At 50.5% G+C, this 21,847-nt stretch overlaps 1 protein-coding gene across 19 annotated transcripts in view; it reads left to right on the top strand.

Moving 5' to 3' along the window:
* The window catches only part of HSPG2 (heparan sulfate proteoglycan 2), a 218,492-nt gene extending 199,838 nt beyond the window's left edge, over positions 1-18,654 (top strand). For 14 of the 19 annotated variants that reach the window (XM_083750019.1, XM_083750017.1, XM_083750031.1 and 11 more), the window contains 17 exons: positions 31-175; positions 1,434-1,533; positions 2,787-2,896; positions 3,625-3,733; positions 5,017-5,115; positions 5,215-5,436; positions 6,776-7,020; positions 7,206-7,377; positions 8,630-8,752; positions 8,882-8,938; positions 9,819-9,894; positions 10,358-10,436; positions 11,625-11,666; positions 13,036-13,106; positions 13,434-13,517; positions 14,483-14,586; positions 16,490-18,654. In XM_083750019.1, coding sequence (XP_083606145.1) covers positions 31-175; positions 1,434-1,533; positions 2,787-2,896; positions 3,625-3,733; positions 5,017-5,115; positions 5,215-5,436; positions 6,776-7,020; positions 7,206-7,377; positions 8,630-8,752; positions 8,882-8,938; positions 9,819-9,894; positions 10,358-10,436; positions 11,625-11,666; positions 13,036-13,106; positions 13,434-13,517; positions 14,483-14,586; positions 16,490-16,662 — 2,011 coding nt within the window. In that variant the 3' untranslated portion in view covers positions 16,663-18,654. The remainder of the gene's footprint in view (positions 1-30; positions 176-1,433; positions 1,534-2,786; positions 2,897-3,624; positions 3,734-5,016; positions 5,116-5,214; positions 5,437-6,775; positions 7,021-7,205; positions 7,378-8,629; positions 8,753-8,881; positions 8,939-9,818; positions 9,895-10,357; positions 10,437-11,624; positions 11,667-13,035; positions 13,107-13,433; positions 13,518-14,482; positions 14,587-16,489) is intronic. The other 5 variants (XM_083750024.1, XM_083750026.1, XM_083750022.1 and 2 more) reach the window with 1 other exon arrangement.
* Positions 18,655-21,847: the final 3,193 nt, after the last annotated feature.

The following is a 21,847-nucleotide window of genomic DNA, read 5'->3' as shown; positions in this document are numbered from 1 at the left end:
CCCTTAGAACCATTACACTTGACATTGCAGGTTTGATGCCGGCTCTGGCATGGCCACCATCCGGCACCCTTCCATCATCAAGCTGGGCGAATTCCACACCGTCCGGCTGTACCGCAACCTCACCCAGGGCTCTCTCGTTTTGGACAACCACCCTCCCGTCAACGGCACGTCCCAGGTGAGTGGCGGGCTCAAGGTGGAGAGGATAGAGGCGGTTTCTCCCACCTGTGGGAAATCTCTCTGGCATGAGGCTGCTGAAAGTGCCAGCATTATAAGCCAGGGCAGGCGCTCTAGTCGGGGTGTCAACATGCTGCTGGGCATCTGCACCCCGTCTGTGGGTCTGAGCGCTGCATTCTGTACTTGCCAGTGGCTACTGGATCAGGCCCAAAGGAATTGGGTACTGGGAGCAGGATGGCAAGCAAGGCCAAGATGGAGCAGCCCCCTGCAAACTGGTGTTTCCTGTTGGAGACCCACTTTTGCTAGGTTTACATTTCTGTGTAATGGACTGGATGAGAGCCAACAAACAAGCTCAATCCAGATAAGACAGAGGCACTGTTAGTGGGTGGTTCTCTAGACCAAATAGATGGGAGGTTGCCTGCTCTTGATGGGGTTACACTTCCTCTGAAGGAGCAGGTTCACAGCTTGGGGATACCCCTGGATCCTTTGCTTGTTGCTTGAGGCTCAGGTGGCCTCAGTGGCCCAGAGTGCCTTCCATCAGCTTCAGCTGGTGGCCCAGCTATGCCTAACTACTATTGTCTATGGTCTGGTAATCTCAAGGTTGGATTAGTGCAATGCATTATAGGTAGGGCTGCCTCTGAAGACAGTCTGGAAACTTAAGCTAGTGCAAGATTTCAGCAGCCAGGTTGCTCACCAGAGCAAGACGGTTTGAGCACATTACATCGATCCTGGTCCGACCGCACTGGCTACAATTAGTTTCCAATTCAAAGTGCTGGTTTTGACCTATAAAGCCTTAAATGGCTCAGGACCGCAAATACCTCAAGGACCGCCTCTTCCCATATGAACCTACCCTGACCCCAAGATCATCTTCTGAGACCTTTATTCATGTGCCTCTTCCTTGTGTGGTCCGGAGGGTGGCAACACAAGAACGGGGCCTTCTCTGCAGTGGCTCCCCGTCTGTGGAATGCTCTCCCCAGGGAAGTTTGCCTGGCGCCTTCATTACACACCTTTTAGTGCCAGGCAAAAACGTTCCTTTTCTAACCAGGCCTTTGGTTGATCTGATTTACATCCTATGCCCTTTTAAAATGTGGCTCTTTTTTGGTGGGGCTATTGTGTTCTTACTTTTATTGTATATTTTGTGGTTTTATATCTTGATTTTATTCTGTAAACTGCCCTGAGACCCCTGGATATAGGGTGGTATAATAATAATAATAATAATAATAATAATAATAATAATAATAATAATATGTCTTCCCCAGGGCAAATTCCAAGGTCTGGACCTCAACGAGGGGCTCTACCTTGGCGGGTATCCCAACTACGCTGCTACTGCAAAGACAGGCCTGACCAGCGGTTTCATTGGTGAGAGCTTCACAGAGTCATAGAATTGTAAGGTTGGAAGGGAGCCCCCCCCCCAGGGTCACCTAGTGCAGCCACCCTAAGGTGCATGAATCTCAGCTGAAGAATCCCTGACAAAGTTTCATCCAGCTTCTGGCTGAAAACCTCCAATGAAGGAGAGACCACCACCTTCTGAGGACAAAGCGACCAGTATATGCACGGGGTTGTCTGTGATCTGTGGCAGGGGGCCGGGCTGGGTTTTGAGTGCACCCGGGCAGGATGTCCTAAGAACAACAGCGCCAGGGACCGCACGGAGGAGAAATGGTGGGAGCCACCCCCTCCCCCTGCTTCTGCTCCTGAATCTTCCCAGGAGCAGGAGGACAATATAGATTTGGAACAGTGGTTTGCCGAGGGGCACAGTTCAGAAGGCAGAAGCTGGGAAATACAGGGTGGGGAACAGCTAGGAGAAGAAACACTGGAAGAGAGAAAGGGAGTTAACTGATTCACAGTCTCTGGACAACAGCATTCCTCCGCTCAGCCCAAGGTTAAGAAGAGCCCAGAAAGTCTCAGAACAGAAAGTGCAGAGGGTACAAGCTTAGGTTAAAAGACGTACGAGTGACGTAGATTAATAGGGGTGGAAGGGGGTGCTGTCCTTAATTGGGAGCCCCACCATTTCTAGGGGATGTGTTCTTTATTCTCTCGCTGTGGTTATTAAAGTTTATAACTGGTAAGGCATTCCTTTCTTTGATCTTCTTATCTGCTCCCACGGGGGGGGGGGGAGGAAGCAGATTCCCGGAACCCTGACAGACAGCTTTCTTTAGGAAAAAGAAAGCTGCCCCACCGGCCCCCAGGTAGCCAGCACCTTTGGGGAGTGGCTGGTTTCCCTTTCCCCCTAGAGGCTGTCAATCGGGCAGTGGTAGAAAAGGGTGCTTGCTAAACGGTTGCATTTGAACCTTTTGGAGGGATAAAACAAACGCAAGTTTTTCAACCCTCCTGTTTCTTCCAAGCAAGCAACAACCCTGTGAGGTGGGTGGGTGAGATGCAGGAATCTGGGTTGCCCCATTCTTAGCCCCCAACCACAGCATCACCACTGTCTCTCCTCATCTATATGAGCAGTGGGTATTTACGGGGTGGGTGGTGTCCCAAGATGTACAGCTACCTGACACAGAGGCCTTGCCAGCTCGCCCCTGCTTCGTTGGCACACCTTTTTCCTCCCTTGCCCCTACCACCAATCTCTTCCGCAATCTCCCATCGGCTCGCTGTCCTTCCCCTCTTAGGATGCGTTCGGCAGCTGATCATCCAAGGGAAGGAAGTTATCTTCAAAGACTTTGACCTGCAAGCTCACGGCGTCTCCAACTGCCCCACCTGCCAGGACCGTCCGTGCCAGGTAAGCGCGCTGCATGTGTGCGGCCTCTGCATTTTATAGAGGGGAGCAGAATTCGGCCTCGTTGCTCGCTGCCTTCCCCTTGGCCAGCCCTGGTTGGACATGGCAGGTGGTTGGAATAATTATGGAGTGTTTGTTGTGAGGGAGGAGGGGAAAGGACATTGTTAGCCACTTTGAGACTCCTTCTCGTAGTGATAAAGCGGGATATCAAATTCAAACTCTTCTTTCTTTCTTTCTTTCTTTCTTTCTTTCTTTCTTTCTTTCTTTCTACCCCGCCCATCTAGCTGGGTTTCCCCAGCCACTCTGGGCGGTTCCCAACAGAACATTAAAAACACGATAAAACATCAAACATTAAAAACTTCCCTAACCAGAGCTGCCTTCAGATGTCTTCTAAAAGTCAAATAGTTGTTTATTTCCTTGACATCTGATGGGAGGGTGTTCCACAGGGCGGGTGCCACTACCGAGAAGGCCCTCTGCCTGGTTCCCTGCAACCTCACTTCTCGCAGGGAGGGAAGTGCCAAAAGACCCTCGGAGCTGGACCTCAGTGTCCGGGCTGAAAGATGGGGGTGGAGACGCTCCTTCAGGTATACTGGTCCGGGCTTTCAAGGTCACCACCGACACACTGAATTGTGCTTGGAAACGTACTGGGAGCCAATGAAGGTCTTTCAGGACCGGTGTTATGTGGTCTTGGCCGCCGGTCCACCAGATTTTCCCTTCTCTCCCCTTGGCAGAATGGAGGCGTCTGCAGGGACTCGGAGAGCAGCAGCTATGTGTGCGAGTGCCCACAGGGATTTGCTGGAAGCAACTGCGAACACCCCCAGGCCCTACGCTGCCATCCAGGTAAGATGCGGCTGCCCCTGTTTCCATGTGGCACATCACTTGGCAAGGACAAGACTGGGCGTCCTTTAGGAGGAAGAGCTGTGGTTCAGGGGCACATCATTTGCTTGGCATGCAGAAGGCCCCAGATTCAGTCCTCGGCAGCATCTCCTGGTAGGGCTGAATCCTTGGAGAGCCACTGCCGAGCAGTGCTGACACTTTTATTTATTCGGGAATTGGTTTTCAACTGTTTTAATGATGTACTTTTTATAATTTTATTTTTTATTTTGACAAAGTAATAATAAAAAATAAATAAGACTAAAAATGTGCACCCCACCCCCGAGACCATTCCATCATAACTCCCCAACCTCCCAAAATTTCAACATCTCTTGCGATATTCCATTTCCATTTTAACAGTACAAATTCTACACAACTTCCTCAAAATCATTCTTCCTGCATATTCCCCGTCTTACCTTAATAACACGTGTTAATTTATCATTAATGATGTACATTAGGGTTAGGTTAACCCCTAACCCTAACCACTTTATGGCCATAAGGGCAGATAATAGCAATAATTAATGGACAATACTCAGCTAGATTTGGGGTTTGATTCTGGGGGTGGGTCCTGCAGATTTGCACCTCCCACCCTTTTCTGACATGGACCCACTTTGGATGCTGACGTAGAAGGACCAGTGGCCTGACTCTGTATAAGGCAGCTTCCTAAGTTCAGGGCGCAGACAAGGAACCCTGACTCCTGGCCCCTCTGCCTGTCAAGATGCTGTCCACAGCTCCCGGCTGGTTGCCCAGGAAAGTATAAAGACAAGGGGAAATTTCTTACCATCCTTTTTCATTTCAAACTTTACAGAGAGAGGCTATAGAACCCAGCCTCTTGGATACTGGTGTTGTCCCGAGTGAATCTCCACCTGCCCATCTCTCCAACAGCTTCTTCATTCGTCGTCATCCTCCCCTCTTCTATGGGTGCTGCTACGTGCCCTCTGTCTTTGAGGTCTTTGCTCTTCTACTTTTAAGGCTCGCCAGGTTCTGGGAGATGGAGGGTCTGGAATGCTTTCTAATGACAACGTGTCAGCCAGGTGTTGTCCTATCTCTTCCATTATTTCCCAGCTTTCCCCCTCATCTGCCTCTGAGCTGCGACCACCCATCAACCCCCTGTTGTAAATCTATACTGTCTTCCTCCTCCCCCTCCCTGGAAGGGTCAGGATTTGAGGCGGTCTCCTCTATTCCTTCTCTGCCCAGTCCCTGACACTGCCGCCCAGAGTCTTACCAAATGACCCTCCTTTCCCTCACAGAGGCCTGCGGTCCCGACGCCACCTGTGTTAACCGAGCCACTGGGCAAGGCTACACCTGCCGCTGCCTCCTTGGGAAATACGGAGAGAAGTGCATGGGCGGTGAGTAAGGAAGACACGCTGGGCCCCCACCCCCCAGTGGCCAGGGCAAAGCCTGAGCAAAGTCCCAGGCTGACCCCACCGTCCTCCTTTTTGCTGCAGGCACCACGGTAACCGTGCCCTATTTTCATGGGGGCGACACCTTCATCTCCTACCCTCCCCTCACCAACATCCACTATGAGCTGCGCGTGGACCTCGAGATCAAGCCGCTGTCCCCCGATGGCCTCATCCTCTTCAGCGGCGGAGATGGCTCTCCTGTGGCAGATTTTGTCTCGCTCAGCATGGTCAACGGGCACTTGGAGTTCCGCTATGAACTGGGCTCAGGTAATGAATCCGCTCCCCGTTGCTAACAACAGATACCCGAAAGGCCGCCTCTTTCCCAGCAGTACCTCTTGGGTGCTGGGATCTGCCCTCTTGGTGGTCGTCCTCAGAGGCTCAGGTACAGGACAGGGCCTTCTCTGCAGCAGCCCCTGAGCAGTGGGAACTCCCTCCTGGCACCTTCATTGTGCAGTTTCCAGCAAATGCTGATGGCTACAGCCTGTTTTTGACCCTTAAGGTGTGTGTTTTGAGGACCCAGCTTATTTTTATGGTTGTTAATTTGTTTTAAACTGTTTTTTTAGTATTGTTTTAAATTTGCCCTGAGGCCTTAGGGCATAGGGTGGATAATAAAATAATGATGATAACTGGTAATAGTAAAAAAAAAAGGGGGGGTTTCCCAGGCTCTCTAAGGATGTGTCTGCTATCTGTTCTCCAACTCCTCCTCCTCCTCCTCTCATTACAGTGGTACCTCTGGTTACGAACCTAAATTGTTCTAGAGGTCTGTTCTTAACTGGAGGTACCACTTCAGCTAATTGCCGCCGCCGCGCCACCACTGTGCAATTTCTGTTCTCATCCTGAGGTAAAGTTCTTGACCTGAGATGGTACTTCTGGGTCAGCGGAGTCTGTAACCCAAAGTGTTTGTAACCCGAGGTACCACTGTACCTCAAAACTTGGTAGTTTTCTGTCCTGTCATAAATTAGTTCTGTCTCAGTTTCTTCTTGCAGCTATTGGAGGGGGGGGGGTGTTGATTCTTCCCACTCCCCCTCCTTTTCCGAAAGAGGCAGAGGAGAAGGAGAGGTCATTTCCCAGCCCTCGTCCACAGACCAGTCCCAGACACTTACCATATTTTTCCGTGTATAAGACGTGTATATTTTGGGGGTCTCTAAATTAAGTAAATGGGGGGAGATTGCCCAGAGTTGCTGAGCTTTTTTGGGGCGGGGGTGGATTGCCAAAAATCACTCGCCTGCCAGACCGACAACGACAATCGTGCGCATCATAAAACACACCAGTCGCCTGCCTGCTAACCAACAGCTACCGCCAATCGCCCACCCAATTGCCACAGCACCGGCAAATCAACAGCAGCCCTTGCCACAGCCACCAACAAATTCGCCGCTGACAATCTCCTGCTTGCGGCAGAAACCAATCCCCCGTCCAAACACTGCACTATCCGTGTCTAAGAAAAGCCCCAATTTTTGACATTATTTTCTCAGGAAAAAACCTTGTCTTATACATGGAAAAGTATGGTACGTTCTTAACTTTGGGGGTACGTTAGACGGGCCGATTGTTGCAAGGAGAATCTTCCCCTGCTCCAGAATCCAAACTCACGTTCCCGGCCCTCTTTCAGGAACGGCCGTTCTTCGGAGCGCAAAGCCCCTAGAGCTGGAACAGTGGCACAGGATCACGGCCGAACGGCTGAACAAAGACGGCACTCTGCAGGTGAACCATGAGCGGCCCGTCAAGAGGTCCTCGCCGGGCAAAAGCCAGGGCCTGAACCTCCGCACTTCCATGTACCTGGGGGGCGTCGACAATGCCGTCAGGCTGCCGGCGGCTGCCAACGTCTCCAGCCACTTCTACGGGTGCATCGGGGAGGTGAGCAACTGGGGGGCACGACGGCAGTGGGGAGAGGAGCTGCCGGTTCCCCCTCCCTGCTTTGTGGTGGACAGTCCACACTTCCTCCTTGGAAGAGAAGGGGGCAGGAGGAAGGGAAGGGGCTGGTCAGCAAGATCCGTGCCCTCTGGCTGGAAGCTGAAGCTGTTTGCGTCTTCCCACCCCAGGTCTCGATCAACGGGAAGAAGGTGGACATTTCGTACAGCTTCCTGGAGAGCCGCAGCATCTCGCAGTGCTTTGACAGCTCCCCTTGCGACCGCAGGCCCTGCCTGCACGGTGGCAAATGCTTGCTGACCGGCGAGTATGAGTTCCAGTGCCTGTGTCTGGACGGCTACAAAGGTGAGAGCGCCACAGAGGGATGGGGGGGGGGGCAAGATGGCCAGTAAAAAGTCTCTTGCGGTTTTTCCAGAGCTTCCTGAGGTTCCCCCCACACATACCTTTTTCTCCGTGCTTCCCAGCAAGAGGTCCACACTTTAAAGCTCTGTTTTAGCCCTCTCTTTATTGCTCTGGAGCTTTCCCTGCGAAAACCCGCTCTTTAAAGCTGATTCGGAGCCAAGTGCAATCCATGAAAAGCCAAATACAGTTGTACCTTGGTTCTCAAACACCTTGGTACTCGAGCAACTTGGAATCCAAACACTGCAAACCCGGAAGTGTGTGTTCCGGTTTGCGAACATTTTTCGGAAGCCGAACGTGCTCCGTTTTGAGTGTTATGCTTAGAATTTGAGTGCCGCGCTTCCGTTTTGAGTGTTCGCTGAGGTCAGTCTGTTTTCGCTATTTATTTTGCATTTTTGTTTTTGCAGCTCTTTTGTTTTGTTTTTGTGACTTTGTGGAACCCAGTTCAGCTACTGATTGATTGACTGTGTGACTGCAGTACATTGTTTATTGCTTTCATTTTATGGATCCATGGTCTCGTTAGATAGTAAAATCCGTGTTTAATGGCTGTTTTAGGGGTTGTTTTTAAAAGTCTGGAATGGATTAATCCATTTTGCATTACAGTGGTACCTCGGGTTAAGTACTTAATTCGTTCCAGAGGTCCGTTCTTAACCTGAAACTGTTCTTAACCTGAAGCACCACTTTAGCTAATGGGACCTCCCGCTGCCGCTGCGTGGCTGCTGTGTGATTTCTGTTCCCATCCTGAAGCAAAGTTCTTAACCCGAGGTACTATTTCTGGGTTAGTGGAGTCTGTAACCTGAAGCGTCTGTAACCTGAAGTGTCTGTAACCTGAAGCGTCTGTAACCTGAAGCGTCTGTAAACCAAGGTACTACTGTACTATCTATGGGAAAGCGTGCCTTGGTTTTGGAACGGACTTCCGGAACGGATTAAGTTGGAGAACCAAGGTACCACTGTAGCTGTTTGCTCCAGTTCAGCTTTAAAGAGTGAGTTTTCGCAGGGAAAGCTCTGGAGCAAAAAAGAAAGAAAAAAAGGCGCTCAGACATGGAGCTTTAAAGTGCAGACCTGTTGCTTCGAAAGAGTGGGGCTAAAGATAAGTGTGGATAAGCCCTTAGCCTTGCGCATCATGCAAGTCCCCCCTCGCCCATCTCTCCCTCTCCATGCTCTTTACGACAGTGTGTTTCTCTCTCGCTCTCTTCAGGGGAGCGCTGTGAGGTGTCCGAGGTCCAGTGCCAGCTCCAGCAGCCCTGCCTCAACGGGGGCATCTGCAAAGACACAGCGTGCGTCTGCCCTCCTGGCTTCCTGGGATTATACTGTGAACACGGTAAGTCTGAGGATGATGGCTGGCCAGAGCGTGGAGCTGCAGGGGCAAACTGCCTCCTCCACCGCTGTCACCCTGGAAGAAAGTTGTCTTCTGCTGTGTAAAGCGAGTGCCTGTTTCTCTGTCACGCAGATGCATCGCAGCACCAGTCGAATACCGAGTGGACTCACGAGGGCAGCGGAGGAAATGGTACGTCTCAGGCCCCCTCTTTGTGCCTTTTGCTTCTGCTTCTTCTGAGGTGAAGATGCTTCTTTGCAGACAAAGTCCTGACTGTGAGCTAAGGAGGATATCTCTTGTAGTGAAGCCACTTCAGATAACCATGTCATCTGGGCAGAAGATGCTTTGATGATCCAAACCCATTTGACACTTCCAGAAAACCAGTTCAGCTTCTCTTTTTTCCTTTTTAAATCCGTTTATTTGGTTTTCAGATCAAAGTTTTGCAATCACATATCCAATGAATATATAACATAAAAACAAGATTCCAAGGAATCTCCTGGACTTCCCTCCTCCCCTTTGTAGGTCCTATTGTTAGCCCTTTCCAGTGTTTTTTTCCCCCCTCAGGGGACGCATACCCCTAAACATTTTGCGAATCTCAGTTTGGCCTCATTGAGGGGCAGTATTTCAATATGAGTAGGAAAACAAGAGTACCCCTATTTATTTATTTTTAGGGGGGGGAGCACTGGTCCTTTCCTCCTGCATCTTTTATAATAATCCAAATCTTTTACATCTCCATTATGTCCAAAATTCACCATTAAACTACGAGGGTTCTTCCAGTCCTGCTAACAGTTTTAACCGCTTACAATGGTTTTTAAGATAAATTATACATTTTCCCCATTCCTTATTGAAATTTTGGTCTTCCCGGTTACTGATTCTTCTGGTCATTTTTGCCATTTCTGCAAACTTAATCTGCCATTCTTCTCTGGTCGGGACTTTTATCTTCTTTCCATCTCTGGGCCAATAGCACCTAGCAGTTCAGCTTTTCCCTCCCCTCCCTCCCGTTGCCTCGGTCTGTGCTGGAGTCCCTGAAGTAGGTGCTGAGACTAATTCTCCTTTTCCCCCCATTTACCAGATGCCCCCGGACAGTACGGTGCCTATTTCCACGATGGCGGCTATGTGGCCCTGGGGCGCCACGCTTTCCCCAGGAGGTGAGTTATCTCTGATGCCGTAACGGTGGACGCTTCCCCACGAACGGCGACCAACCAGCCTCGAGTGGCAGTGGGAAAACACTGCCAAGCTCCATTTACGGTGAAGGGAACAGGCCAAGGCCAGTGCAGAAGGGAGTTCAGGGGAGGCACATTTACCGTATGGGTTTACAGGTGAAACTTGGAAAATTAGAATATCGTGGAAAAGTTCATTTATTTCAGTAATTCAACTTAAAAGTTCGCCATCACCCAGTATTCAGAGGTAGACTGCTCCTGGGCAAGGAGGTTCTGCTATTACAACGGGTGTCCCTAAGGAGAGCCCTGCTGGATTGGACCGAAGGGCCATCTCATCCAGCGTTCTGTTCTCCCAGTGACCAACCAGATGGCTGTGGGGAAACTGGCTAACGCAGCAGAAATGTGCACAGTCTCTCATCGCTTGGTCTCTTTTTCCCCCTCTTGGTTGCAGCCTCCCGGACTCACCGGAGACGATCGAGCTGGAAGTGCGCACCAACTCAGCAAATGGGCTTCTCCTCTGGCAGGGCGTGGTGAGTGAATGCGACAGAGCAGGGGTCCGTCAGCCTACAATGGCTGGCTGTGGACCCTCCAGGGTTTCAGACTGGTTTTTGGGGAGGGGATCCTTACTTGGGGGTGCTATGGGGAAATTGAACCTGGGGCCTTCTCTCTGCCTCTCACAGACGCTGGAGGTGGAAACAGGAGATGTAAAGCTTTGGATGAGGGTGGAGGGCGAGGGGGCAGTTGGATCCTGGCAAAACTGAGCAGGGGGATGAAAATGCCAGCAGCCCATGACGTCAAAGTGTTGGTGAGGCCTCTTCACTGATCACAAGTAAATAAAGTGCTGTCTTTGTGCCAGGCCTCACAAGCCAGTACCATCTTGATCATTGGTGCTGCAAAGATCAGCAGGAGTGTGGGGACAGCCTCTGCTTCACCTGGGACGCGGGTGGCGCTGTGGTCTAAACCACTGAGCCTCTTGGGCGTGCCAATCAGAAGGTTGGCGGTTCGAATCCCCACGATGGGGTGAGCTCCTGTTGCTCTGTCCCAGCTCCAGCCAACCTAGCGGTTCGAAAGCACACCGGCGCAATTAGATAAATAGGTACCACTGCGGTGGGAAGGCAAACAGAGTTTCTGTGCGCTCTGGTTTCCATCATGGTGTCCTGTTGCGCCAGAAGCGGTTTAGTCATACTGTCTGCATGACCCAGAACGCTGTCTGTGGACAAATGCAGGCTCCCTCGGCCTGAAAAGCAAGATGAGCGCCACAACCCCATAGTCACCTTTGAGTGGACTTAACCGTTCAGGGGTCCTTTACCTTTTTTTATTTAAAAAAAAAATCTGCTTGATCTGCAACGTGGCAGAGAGGTTTGCAGCACTGGGGAGGGAAGGCTACCTTTTTAGTCTGGATGTCTATAACATCCAGACTAAAAAGATTTGACGGGAGTAGCTCACCTGCTGCTTTGACAGCATGCAAGTTGCTGCGAGACCCTGCAGGCTCCTCTGCTGTTGCCTGTGCATGATGTGCTTTTTTTGAGGAAGGCTGCTTTCTCCCAGCACCAGCATGTCTCATGTGCACACCCTGCCCCGTTGCATGAATGCCGTTGCTGTTCACCTCTGCCGCTTCCTTCCCCCCCCTTCCAGGCATGCTGTGTTCAGCTGCCTGCTTTGCACCCCCCCCCCCCCCAGTGTGGCTTGTGCTCCTCTTTTTCTCTCTCTCTTCCCAGGCAACCAGGGAGGTGGGCCTTGAGCCGCATGCTGCTAACGAGGTATTTACTGGCTTGTTTTTTGTGGCATGGTAAAGGGAAGGCCAAAATGCACGACTATAGGGGGTCAGAGAGAATGAAGCATGGGGGGCAGGGGCTGACTAACCCAAGCGCAGATTGAATGGAAGAATTTGTTGCTGCGATGCTGGACAGGCCTGCAGAAGCGCCAGGTAAAGCTCCACCACTGATCAGAATTAGCTTGGCAAAGGTAGCAGGATGGTTTGCAGGAAAGTGATGCGGGAGCTAGTGTTGGTGCTGACCTTGAAAGCCCTAAATGGCCCCAGCCCAGTATACCTGAAGGAGCGTCTCCACCCCCATCGTTCAGCCCGGACACTGAGGTCCAGTTCCGAGGGCCTTCTGGCAGTTCCCTCCCTGTGAGAAGTGAGGTTACAGGGAAACCAGGCAGAGGGCCTTCTTGGTAGTGGCACCTGCCCTGTGGAACGCCCTCCCATCAGATGTCAAGGAAATAAACAAGTATCTGACTTTTAGAAGAAATCTGAAGGCAGCCCTGTTTAGGGAAGTTTTTAATGTTTGATGTTTTATTGTGTTTTTAATAGTTTGTTGGGAGCTGCCCAGAATGGCTGGGGAAACCCAGCCAGATGGGCAAGGTATAAATGAATTACCGTAGTAGTAGTAGTAGTAGTAGTAGTAGTAGTAGTAGTAGGCAGGAGACTGGCCCCCATGGGAGTGAGAGCATTCTGTCCCAGCAGGAGGTGGTCCAGATTCCTGCATTGCAGGGGGGTTGAATTAGATGACTCTCGGTCCCTTCCTACTTCACAATTCTATGAATCTGTGATTATAAGACCCCATCTCTATGCAGCGCAGAGACTTATCACCATCATCATCATAGAACTGTAGAGTTGTAAAAAGGATTCCAAGGGGTCATCTAGCCTGACCCCCTACAAGACAGGAATCACAGCTCAGAAATCCCCGAAAGATGGCCATCCAACATCTGTTTAAAAACCTCTGATGAAGGAGAGTCTGCCGCCTACCAAGGGACTGTTCCACTGTTGAATTGCTCTTATTTAAAACTAACTAAAATCAATCATAAGCTAAAAACGCCTGTCAACATTTTTACACGTCTGGATAAGCAGTTGCCTTTAAAAAAATGTTTTTAGCAGGCGCCAAATAGAGTACAGTGAAGGCACCCAACCGATGTCAGTAGGCAGGGGGTTGCAAAAGTGTCGGTGCTGCCAAACTCAAAGACGGGATTTCTTACAAAGGTGGAACAAGTAAAACGTGGGACCTGAAGTGGTGCCAGTTCCCTAGCAGTTCATGGGCTTCAGTATGGGATGACCCCCCACTGATGCCTAGGGGTGCCATCTCCTAAGGAAAGGAGAAGGTGAGAAACAACGTTTGGTTTCTGTCACAGGAGGAAGGAGAGAGCGCCAAAGCGAAGGACTTCATCAGCCTTGGGCTGAAGGACGGGCACCTGGTGTTCAGGTGAGGGTAGAGCTCACGCTATTGGCCGCTCTGCGTTGGGGCTCCGGGGTGGCCAGTGTGGTGTAGTGGTTAAGAGCGGTGGACTCGTAATCTGGTGGACTGGGTTCGCTTCCCCGCTCCTCCACATGCAGCTGCTGGGTGACCATGGGCCAGTCACACTTCTTTGAAGTCTCTCAGCCCCACTCACCTCACAGAGTGTTTGTTGTGGGGGAGGAAGGGAAAGGAGACTGTTAGCCGCTTTGAGACTCCTTTGGGTAGTGATAAAGCGGGATATCAAATCCAAACTCTTCTTCTTCTTCTCTGACACTGACCGTGTGTTTCCTGCAGTTACCAGCTAGGAAGCGGAGAAGTGAACATCCTGTCCGAAGACCCAGTTGATGATGGAGAATGGCATAGAGTGACAGCCATCCGGTGAGACGAGTGTGGAGAGATGTGGCTTGGGACGCCCCTAGTTTGACAAGCCCAAGCGTTAGGGGGTGGAGAAAGGCATAGGCCCTGTTTCCTGAACAAGGCAGGTTGAGCAGCAATTTGTGCGCTTCTGGGGCTGGGGATGCTGTCCCAGCCCTTGAAGCTGACCCAGAAACTCCAGCGGGTGCAGGATGCCGCAGCGAGGCTTCTTACGGGGTCCTTGCCGCAGGATCCTATTCATCCAGTGCTTTACCAACTGCACTGGCTCCTGGTGGAGTACAGGGTCAGGTTTAAGGTGCTGGTTTTGACCTTTAAAGCCCTATGCAGCCTAGGACCCTCGTACCTACGGGACCGCCTCTCCTGGTATGCCCCACGGAGAGCCTCAAGGTCCACAAATGACAACACTTTGGAGGTCCCAGGTCACAAGGTGGTTAGATAGGTCTCAACTAGGGTCAGGGCCTTTTCAGTACTGGCCCCAACTTGGTGGAACGCTCTGTCACAAGAGACTAGGGCCCTGCGGGACTTGACATCTTTCCGCAGGGCCTGCAAGAGAGAGCTGTTCCTCCTGGCCTTTGGTTTGGACTCAGTCTGACCCTTATGTTTTCCTCCCCTTACAGTTTTGATCCATGGGCTACTTTTAAAATGAGGCTGCATTTTAAATTGCATTTTAACCTGTATTTTAAATTCTCTCCCCCCCCCCCTCATTATGTTTTTATTGTAATTTTACTGGTGTTAGCCGCCCTGAGCCCGGCTCTGGCCGGGGAGGGCAGGGTATAAATAAAATTTATTATTATTATTTTGATCCGTGTGAGGATTCCCCTGTGGAATATCCTTGGACCACATTTCCAGTTCTGTTCCCACGGGCAGACGACAAGCACTTCCTTATCCATGCTCATCCTCTCCAATCCAACCAACCTCACTCAAAAACACCTTAGTCCTTCTGACACACTCTCCTGTTCCTCCTCCAGGGAAGGGAAAAGAGGCTTCCTTCAAGTCGACGGCGAGGAGATGGTAGCTGGGGAATCTCCTGGCAAGAACGTCATGGTGAATACCAAAGGTCGAATTTATATAGGTAAGCGCCTTCGTCTCAACAAAGCCGGACCACTTTCAGGGCACTTTGGGTGTATGGGCTAATGAGGGATTCACACTTCCCCTTTTCATTTAGTTTTCGGCAGTCCTCATCAACTGAGTAGGTTTTCTTCTTCTTCTTCTTCTGTTATGTTTCACTCGGGGGTAGAGGCATGAGGTGGGAACAGGTCAGAGAATCATAGAATTGTAGAGTCGGGACCACAAGGAACATCTAGTCCAGCGGTTCTCAACCTGTGGGTTGTTGGACTACAACTCCCATCATCCCTGAGCTCCGGCCTTGCTAGCAAGGGGTGATGGGAGTTGTAGTTCAACAACATCTGGGGACCCACAGGTTGAGAAAGGCTGATCTAGTCCAACTCCATACAATACAGGACCCTTTTGCCTCAAAGTAGGACTCGAACTCGTGACTCTCATGCTCTACTGAGTGGTGATGACCGCGGTAGCAGCTTCTGGCAAGATCTCACAAGATCTTGCTGGAATCCACTGTCGGCACCACCACTTTGCAGGTGCTGCCGCAGAACCCAGGTCAGGGGGTCACAGTGCGGAAGCAGCTTCCCATTTCGCCGAAGGCAACAGAACAGGATGTGCCATCCATGCAGGAGGGCATCGCTTTTCATGTTTCCTTTCAACATTGATTGCCACACTGGTTGCTGCCTGACCTCTAGAGCCTTTCCATGCAAATGGTGTAAAATTCACAGGTGCCACACGACATCTTTGTGGCATCAACCCTCCTGAATTTTGGAAGGACAGTCAAAGGATCCTCACCCTCAAAGCTTTACACTTCAGTCTGGACCATGTCAATGTCTTGTCACTTTCAGAGCACTCTCAGAGCCACCCCTCCTGATAGGATGTTCCTGGGTGGACATTATCAATTTGCTAAGCAATGCTTCTTCAGGAGCACCTCCTACAAATGGTTTATTGAATATTTACAGATAAATCGTAAACAGATAAGAACATTGGCAGGATTGTTGTAATAACCTGCAGTTTCATAAGAGTATATATTTAAAGGAGATGAATAAATGTGCAAATTAAGTTATCGTATTGGCCCAAATATAAGCCGCACCCAAATATAAGCCACACCTTTAAAATTCAAAGAGGGCAAAGAAAAAAAGACAATACCCAAATAAAGGCCACTCCCATAAAATTCTGCAGGCACTCACGCCTGTTCTGTTTTACCATATGTCTGTTTCAGCAGCGTTTTTGTAAAAGCCAATTTTTGTAAGGTCGCAAATTTAAGCCACACTTTAACTTTTCCATGGTCGGAATTTGGGGGAGGGAAAGTGAGGCTTATATTCAGGCCAATATAGTAATTTGGATATGCAGAAGATATTAAAAATAAATTTAAGGAACCGCAGAAACAGGGGGTAGGAAGTCTAGTTTTGAAATGTTAAAATGATTGCAAAATCAGTGAAATACATAAATCTGAAAAGTATAAATAATATTTTTTTAAAAGAACACCTACAAAAAAACCCCCAGGAGAAACACAACAAAAGGGTTTTAATGTATTTCCCTAATCGTGTTTCTACATTTTCCCTTAAGAAAACATAGAAACCATCTTGCATTAATTTCATTTTAAAAACGTGGTACACATGGTGGCGAGAGTAACAAGTGACTTGTGGGCCCGAGATTTGAACGAATGGATAGCAATATGAGAACCTTGCAAAGTCTACACGCCTCTCTGAAGGATGCTGTGCAATTAAATCCCACGGCCCAAATGAGGCAGCATCGGTGATGATGCTGAAAATCAAAATCTTAGGATGGAGGCTCTGGTCCCTGCCAGCCTCCCGAATCCTCTCAGTGACTTGAGGAGGAGAAAGAGGACAACAGCCTCTCCCCTAAAGGGAACCCACTTGCTGACGGACGGCTCTTCCTTTCCCCCTGCGCAGGCGGAGCACCTGACATCCAAACCCTGACCGCGGGAAAGTACATCTCAGGGATCACGGGCTGCATCAAGAACGTGGTGCTGATCAACGACCGGCCCGGCCAGCAGCCTCAGCAGCCCATTGACCTGCACCATCACTCGGAGGCCGGTCTCAACATCCAGGAGTGCTCCTCATAGGCCGGGCTTGCCTCTTAACCACACTCTTCGCTGTTTTATTTTTTTTTTTGTCATCAGGCCAATTGAGAGACATCTATTATTATTATTATTATTTTATTATTATTATTATTATTATGAATTTTTTTAAAAAAGAGAAACACACACACACACACTCACAAATGGTGCTTTGCTGCTACCAAAAGAAAATGGGGGTGGGGTGGGGAGACGTGGGAGGGAGTTTCTTTGCGAGGGGTTTTTTTGTGGAGGTGACAGACCGATGGGGGCCACGCGGGGCCTGTCATCGTCCCTCCACCTTCCCCAGCCCTCACGTGGAAGGACAGAGAGAGGGCACGGTGGACTGGACTTAAAGGACTGGAGAGCGGCATTCGTGAGAGGAGCTTGGACAGAGCCGTGCCCGAGGTTCTCCAGGGATGAGCATCTCAGACAGGGCCCTGAAGAGGCTGCTCTGAGGCCGAGGGATTGGCACTTGGGGTGACCGCGTGGCTTCTCTTGCTTCCGCTGCTGGGCTGGGCAGGGCTGGGCCAGGCAGGTTGTGACCAAAGATACTGTCCTGTCTTGCCCTTCCCCTCCTGTCTTGCTTGTGGGTGGGCGTGGGGTGGGTGGGTCTCTGTATCGTGGTGCCCCATGCCCAATGCCATAGCAGCATCCAGCACTCCAGCCAGGGCAGGGTTCACAGGAGCACCGTGGAGGGAGGGTGGTCGTTTGCCCTCGTCCTCCGGCATGCGCCAAGCTTTTCAACTTGGACAAGTTTGAGCTTCCTGCATTTTGTCGTGGTGCCCCACGTGGCACTGCCCGCCTGGCACAATCAAGTTTGCTCCCACCCCTCACACATCCAGGCTAGGCTGTGGTCAGTGTTATTTTTCTAGAAAAAGAGGTGCTGGAACTCACCATGAATGCCTCGCTGGTTCTCTTTTTAGTGGCAATGGCGCCCGACCGAGAGGTGCTGGAACCGAGTTCTGGCGAGTTCCAGCCGGGAACGGCTGCGGCGCCTCCAAGCGCCCTCTCCACCTGGTCCTCAGTGACACATGCAAAGCCATACGGAGTCCCCCTGTGCTCTGGCTGGCGCAGAAAGCAGCCGAGAGCCCAACACCAAAAAGCGGGCAATGGTTCCCATGCCTTAAGCGCCGCAGGGCAGAAATGGGATTTGCCCCTCCCAAGCCATCAGTGCCTTATTAGTCTGCGTGGGGTCTCCCATAGATCCACACCTTCTTTTGCAGTGTACAGTCCCCCAGAGCTGCAGACACCCCGGGGCCTGGCAGGGCCAGGTAAGGAGCTGTTGCAGCCTCATCTGCTGCCTGGGAAGCAGGCAGGCAGGTCTCTCATCAGCATTTCAGAGGACCCGGCTGCCCCCTTTCCACGGGCAGGGGTGGGGGCAAGAGTGTTGCAACGTGTGCAGGAGAGCTGCGATGGGCACCCCACACAGCAGCTCCTGCCAGCCTCCCTGTGCCACAAGCACTGGAGGGCAGGAGTGTCCCGTCCAGCATTCCCAGGAGGGCGGCAAGATGCTTTGCTGGGGGGGGGGGGTGAGAGGCAGAAGGAGCCCATTGCAGCTGAGGAAAGGGGGTTTTGATTGCTGCCTTCTCGCAGCCCCGAGACACTGAAGAGGGCAGACTTTGGAGCTGATCTTCAGCTAACTATACTGCCTTTCCTTCCCTCTTCAGGCAGCCCTGGGTGTTGCCCCTGCAGACAGTGCTTTGCCAAGCAGGCACTAGAGGGCTTATCTTTTGAGCTTGGGCCTCCCAGGATTGTGCTCCAGCCAGCCTCCCACATTCCCTTAATGGTGTGGCTGGCTCTGGCTTGCCCCGTGTGAGCCTTTGCCGCCAGTGTTCACTCTGCCTTGCCCGCTTCCTTCCAGAACCAGAATTATACTGTCTGTGAGGCACCATGATGCTTGTGTCACTCCAGAACTTGTTCCTGCCTTTTGCTTCCCCTGCCTGCCTCCCCATTTGTTCTTTTTCTTTCTTTCTTAAATAAATGGTGCTGAACCCCAAAGTCGATGTGTCAAGTCTGTGGCTCCCTGTCTTAGCTGAGGTTGTGTGCATGCCGTACATTTAAAGCACACACACAGAGACACAAATCTTGGGAACTAGCTTGTTAAGGGTGCTGGGGACTAGCTCTGGGAGGGGCAAACAACAGTTCTTGAGATTCTTTGTGGGACAGTTGTGTGCTTTAACTGTGTGGTGCTTTAACGGGTGGCGCTGTGGTCTAAACCGTTGAGCCTCTTGGGCTTGCCAGTCAGAAGGTCAACGGTTTGAATCCCCGCAACGGGGTGAGCTCCCATTGCTCTGTCCCAGCTCCTGCCAACCTAGCAGTTTGAAAGCACGCAATGCAAGCAGATAAATAGGTAGCTCTGCAGTGGGAAGGTAAACGGCATTTCCGTGGGCTCTGGTTTCCGTCACCGTATCCCATTGCACCAGAAGCGGTTTAGTCATGCTGCCCACATGACCCAGAAAGCTGTCTGTGGACAAACGCCAGCTTCCTTGCCACAACCCCATAGTTGCCTTTGACTGGACTTAATCGTCCAGGAGTCTTTTACCTTTTTTACCTTTTGCCTTGGACAGCATTGCAACAGCTTGGCCAATGGTGAAGTGGAAACAACACAGGAGGGCAGAAAAAATTCATACTGGTCTCTGGGTTGATTTTGTACATACCAAGCCTGGTAAATCAGCTGCACATCCCAAAATAAGTAAAAAATCCCTTCCATGTCAGTACTTTCCTTTTCCCAGTGTGTTCTGCCTTCCCTTATGACTATGCTGGGAACATATGAAGAATAGTCCTATGATTAAAACAGTGGGTTTTAACCAGTGTTAAGGGGTGCCTTGAATGATGGTCAGGGGTGCCAGGGCAACACTGGTCTCTGTCCCTCTTCCCTTCCCTTCCTCCTCTTATGCCCTCTTGCATCTCTGCCTCCCAAAGGCTTGTGCGACTGTTTATTGCAGCAGCCCTGGCTATAAGCTCCCCATGTGAATAGTATCTCTGAGAGGGACCTCTCTTTGGTGCAGGGGGGCAGCTCAAAGACCAGGGGTGTCAGCAGCTGCTGCCCAGAGGACTCCCAAGGAAATAGGAGAAGAGAGGAGGCTGAGGGAACACTCCACAAGGGAGGGTGTTCGAAAAAGGGTGAGAGGCTGCCAGCTCCGCAAGCAAGGGGTGACATAACTGGGCTCCTGAACTCCACCGTGGTGCCACAGAAAGAATGTAGTTGCGTCAAGGGAGCCATGGACTCAAAAAGGTTGAAATCCTTTGATCTAAAATACCCACATTTCAAAGCTTGTCATTCCCTGTCTCTGATACCATCCCTGGAATAGCTGCCTGACTTGGTGCCTCAATATAAAACAATATAAAACTTGATCCCACAACTCGGGTCTTTTTCTTTTCTTTCAGCTAGATGAACACAGCTAGATCTCAGGCCCAGAGCAAAAGAGAAACCCCATCCACACACCAAACCTGTGTTTTTGGGCCACTTTAACGGTCATGACTTCCCCAAAAAATCCTAGGGACTCTTAGCTCTTGTGAGGGGGGGGTGTCTCCTAAGCACCCTTAAAAGTGCAGTTCCAAGAGCTGTTCGACAGAGGAAGGTGGGGGACTCTCCTTCCTTGGAAGATTTTAAGCAGTGGTTGCGTGGCCATCTGTCAAAGATGCTGTAGCTGAGATTCCGGCATTGTAATTGGTTGATTCTATGAAACCAAAGTGATATATGACATGAGATATCCATGTGGATATCCAATGAAGCTGAATGCTGGAAGATTTGGTCCCTATCTGGACAGGGATAGCCTAACTTCTGTTGTCTGTTACAGATAGGTAGCCGTGTTGGTCTGCCATAGTCAAAACAAAAAAAAAATTCCTTCCAGTAGTACCTTAAAGACCAACTAAGTTAGTTCTTGGTATGAGCTTTCGTGTGCATGCACACTTCTTCAGATACTGTGTCTGTGCTCTGGTAACTTCAAGGTTAGATTACTGCAATGTGTTATACGTAGGGCTGCCTCTGAAGATGGTTCAGAAAATTCAGCTGGTGCAGAATTCAGCGGCCAGGTTGCTCACCAGAGCAAGACAGTTTGAGCATATTACACCAATCCTGGCCCGACTGCACTGGCTACCAATTAGTTTCCAGGCCCAATTCAAAGTGCTGATTTTGACCTATAAAGCCTTAAACGGCTCAGGACCGTAATACCTCAAGGACCGCCTCTTTCCATATGAACCTACCCGGACCCTGAGATCATCCTCTGAGGCCCTCCTTCGTGTGCCTCCTCCTTGAGAGGTCCGGAGGGTGGCAACACGAGAACGGGGCCTTCTCTGCAGTGGCTCCCCGTCTGTGGAATGTTCTCCCCAGGGAAGTTCGCCTGGCGCCTTCATTATACACCTTTAGGTGCCAGGCAAAAACGTTCCTCTTTAACCAGGCCTTTGGTTGATCTGTTTGACATCCTATACCCTTTTAAAATGAGGCTCCTTTTTGGGGCGCGGTGTTATTGGGTTGTTTTTATTTTGATATATATTGTGGGTTTTATGTTGATCTTTTCTGTGAACTGCCCTGAGACCTCCAGGTATAGGGCGGTATATAAATAATAATAATAATAATAATAATAATAATAATAATAATAGGAAATACTACTTTACTTAGTGCATAGTTAAACTAGGGAACTCCCTCCCACAGAAGGCAGTGACAGCCACCAATCTAGAAGACTTCGATAGAGCATCAGGCAAATTCATGGAGGTCAGAGGCAGTGAATGCTTAAGAATTCCAGTTGCTGGAAAGCACAGGAAGAAAGGGTGCCCTTGTGCTCTGGTTGCAGGTTTCCCACAAGCATCTTGGCAGCCACCGTGAGAACAGGATGCTGGGCTAGAGGGCCATTCCAGCAGGCTATTCTTTTGTTCTTAAATGCATGGTGTGGATGTGAGCGTATCTCAAGGCCTGGTGCCAAGTGCCTAGGTTTGAACCCACTGAGGAAAGAAGCAGGCATCTCCTGCCACCTTGTGGGAGATCAGCCAGTATACATCTGTCTGATTAGCCCAGGGGTCAGCAAACTTTTTCAGCCGTGGGCCGGTCCACCGTCCCTCAGACCATGTGGGGGGCCGGACTATATTTTTTTGGGGGAAGAAAGAAGTACGAATTCCTATGCCCCACAAATAACCCAGAGATGCATTTTAAATAAAAGGAAACATTCTACAATGTTACCTCGGGTTACATATG

The sequence above is a fragment of the Podarcis gaigeae genome, assembly GCF_964106915.1.
Source record: "Podarcis gaigeae genome assembly, chromosome: 8".
NCBI lineage: Eukaryota > Metazoa > Chordata > Lepidosauria > Squamata > Lacertidae > Podarcis > Podarcis gaigeae.
This window is presented reverse-complemented; position numbering and strand designations above follow the sequence as displayed.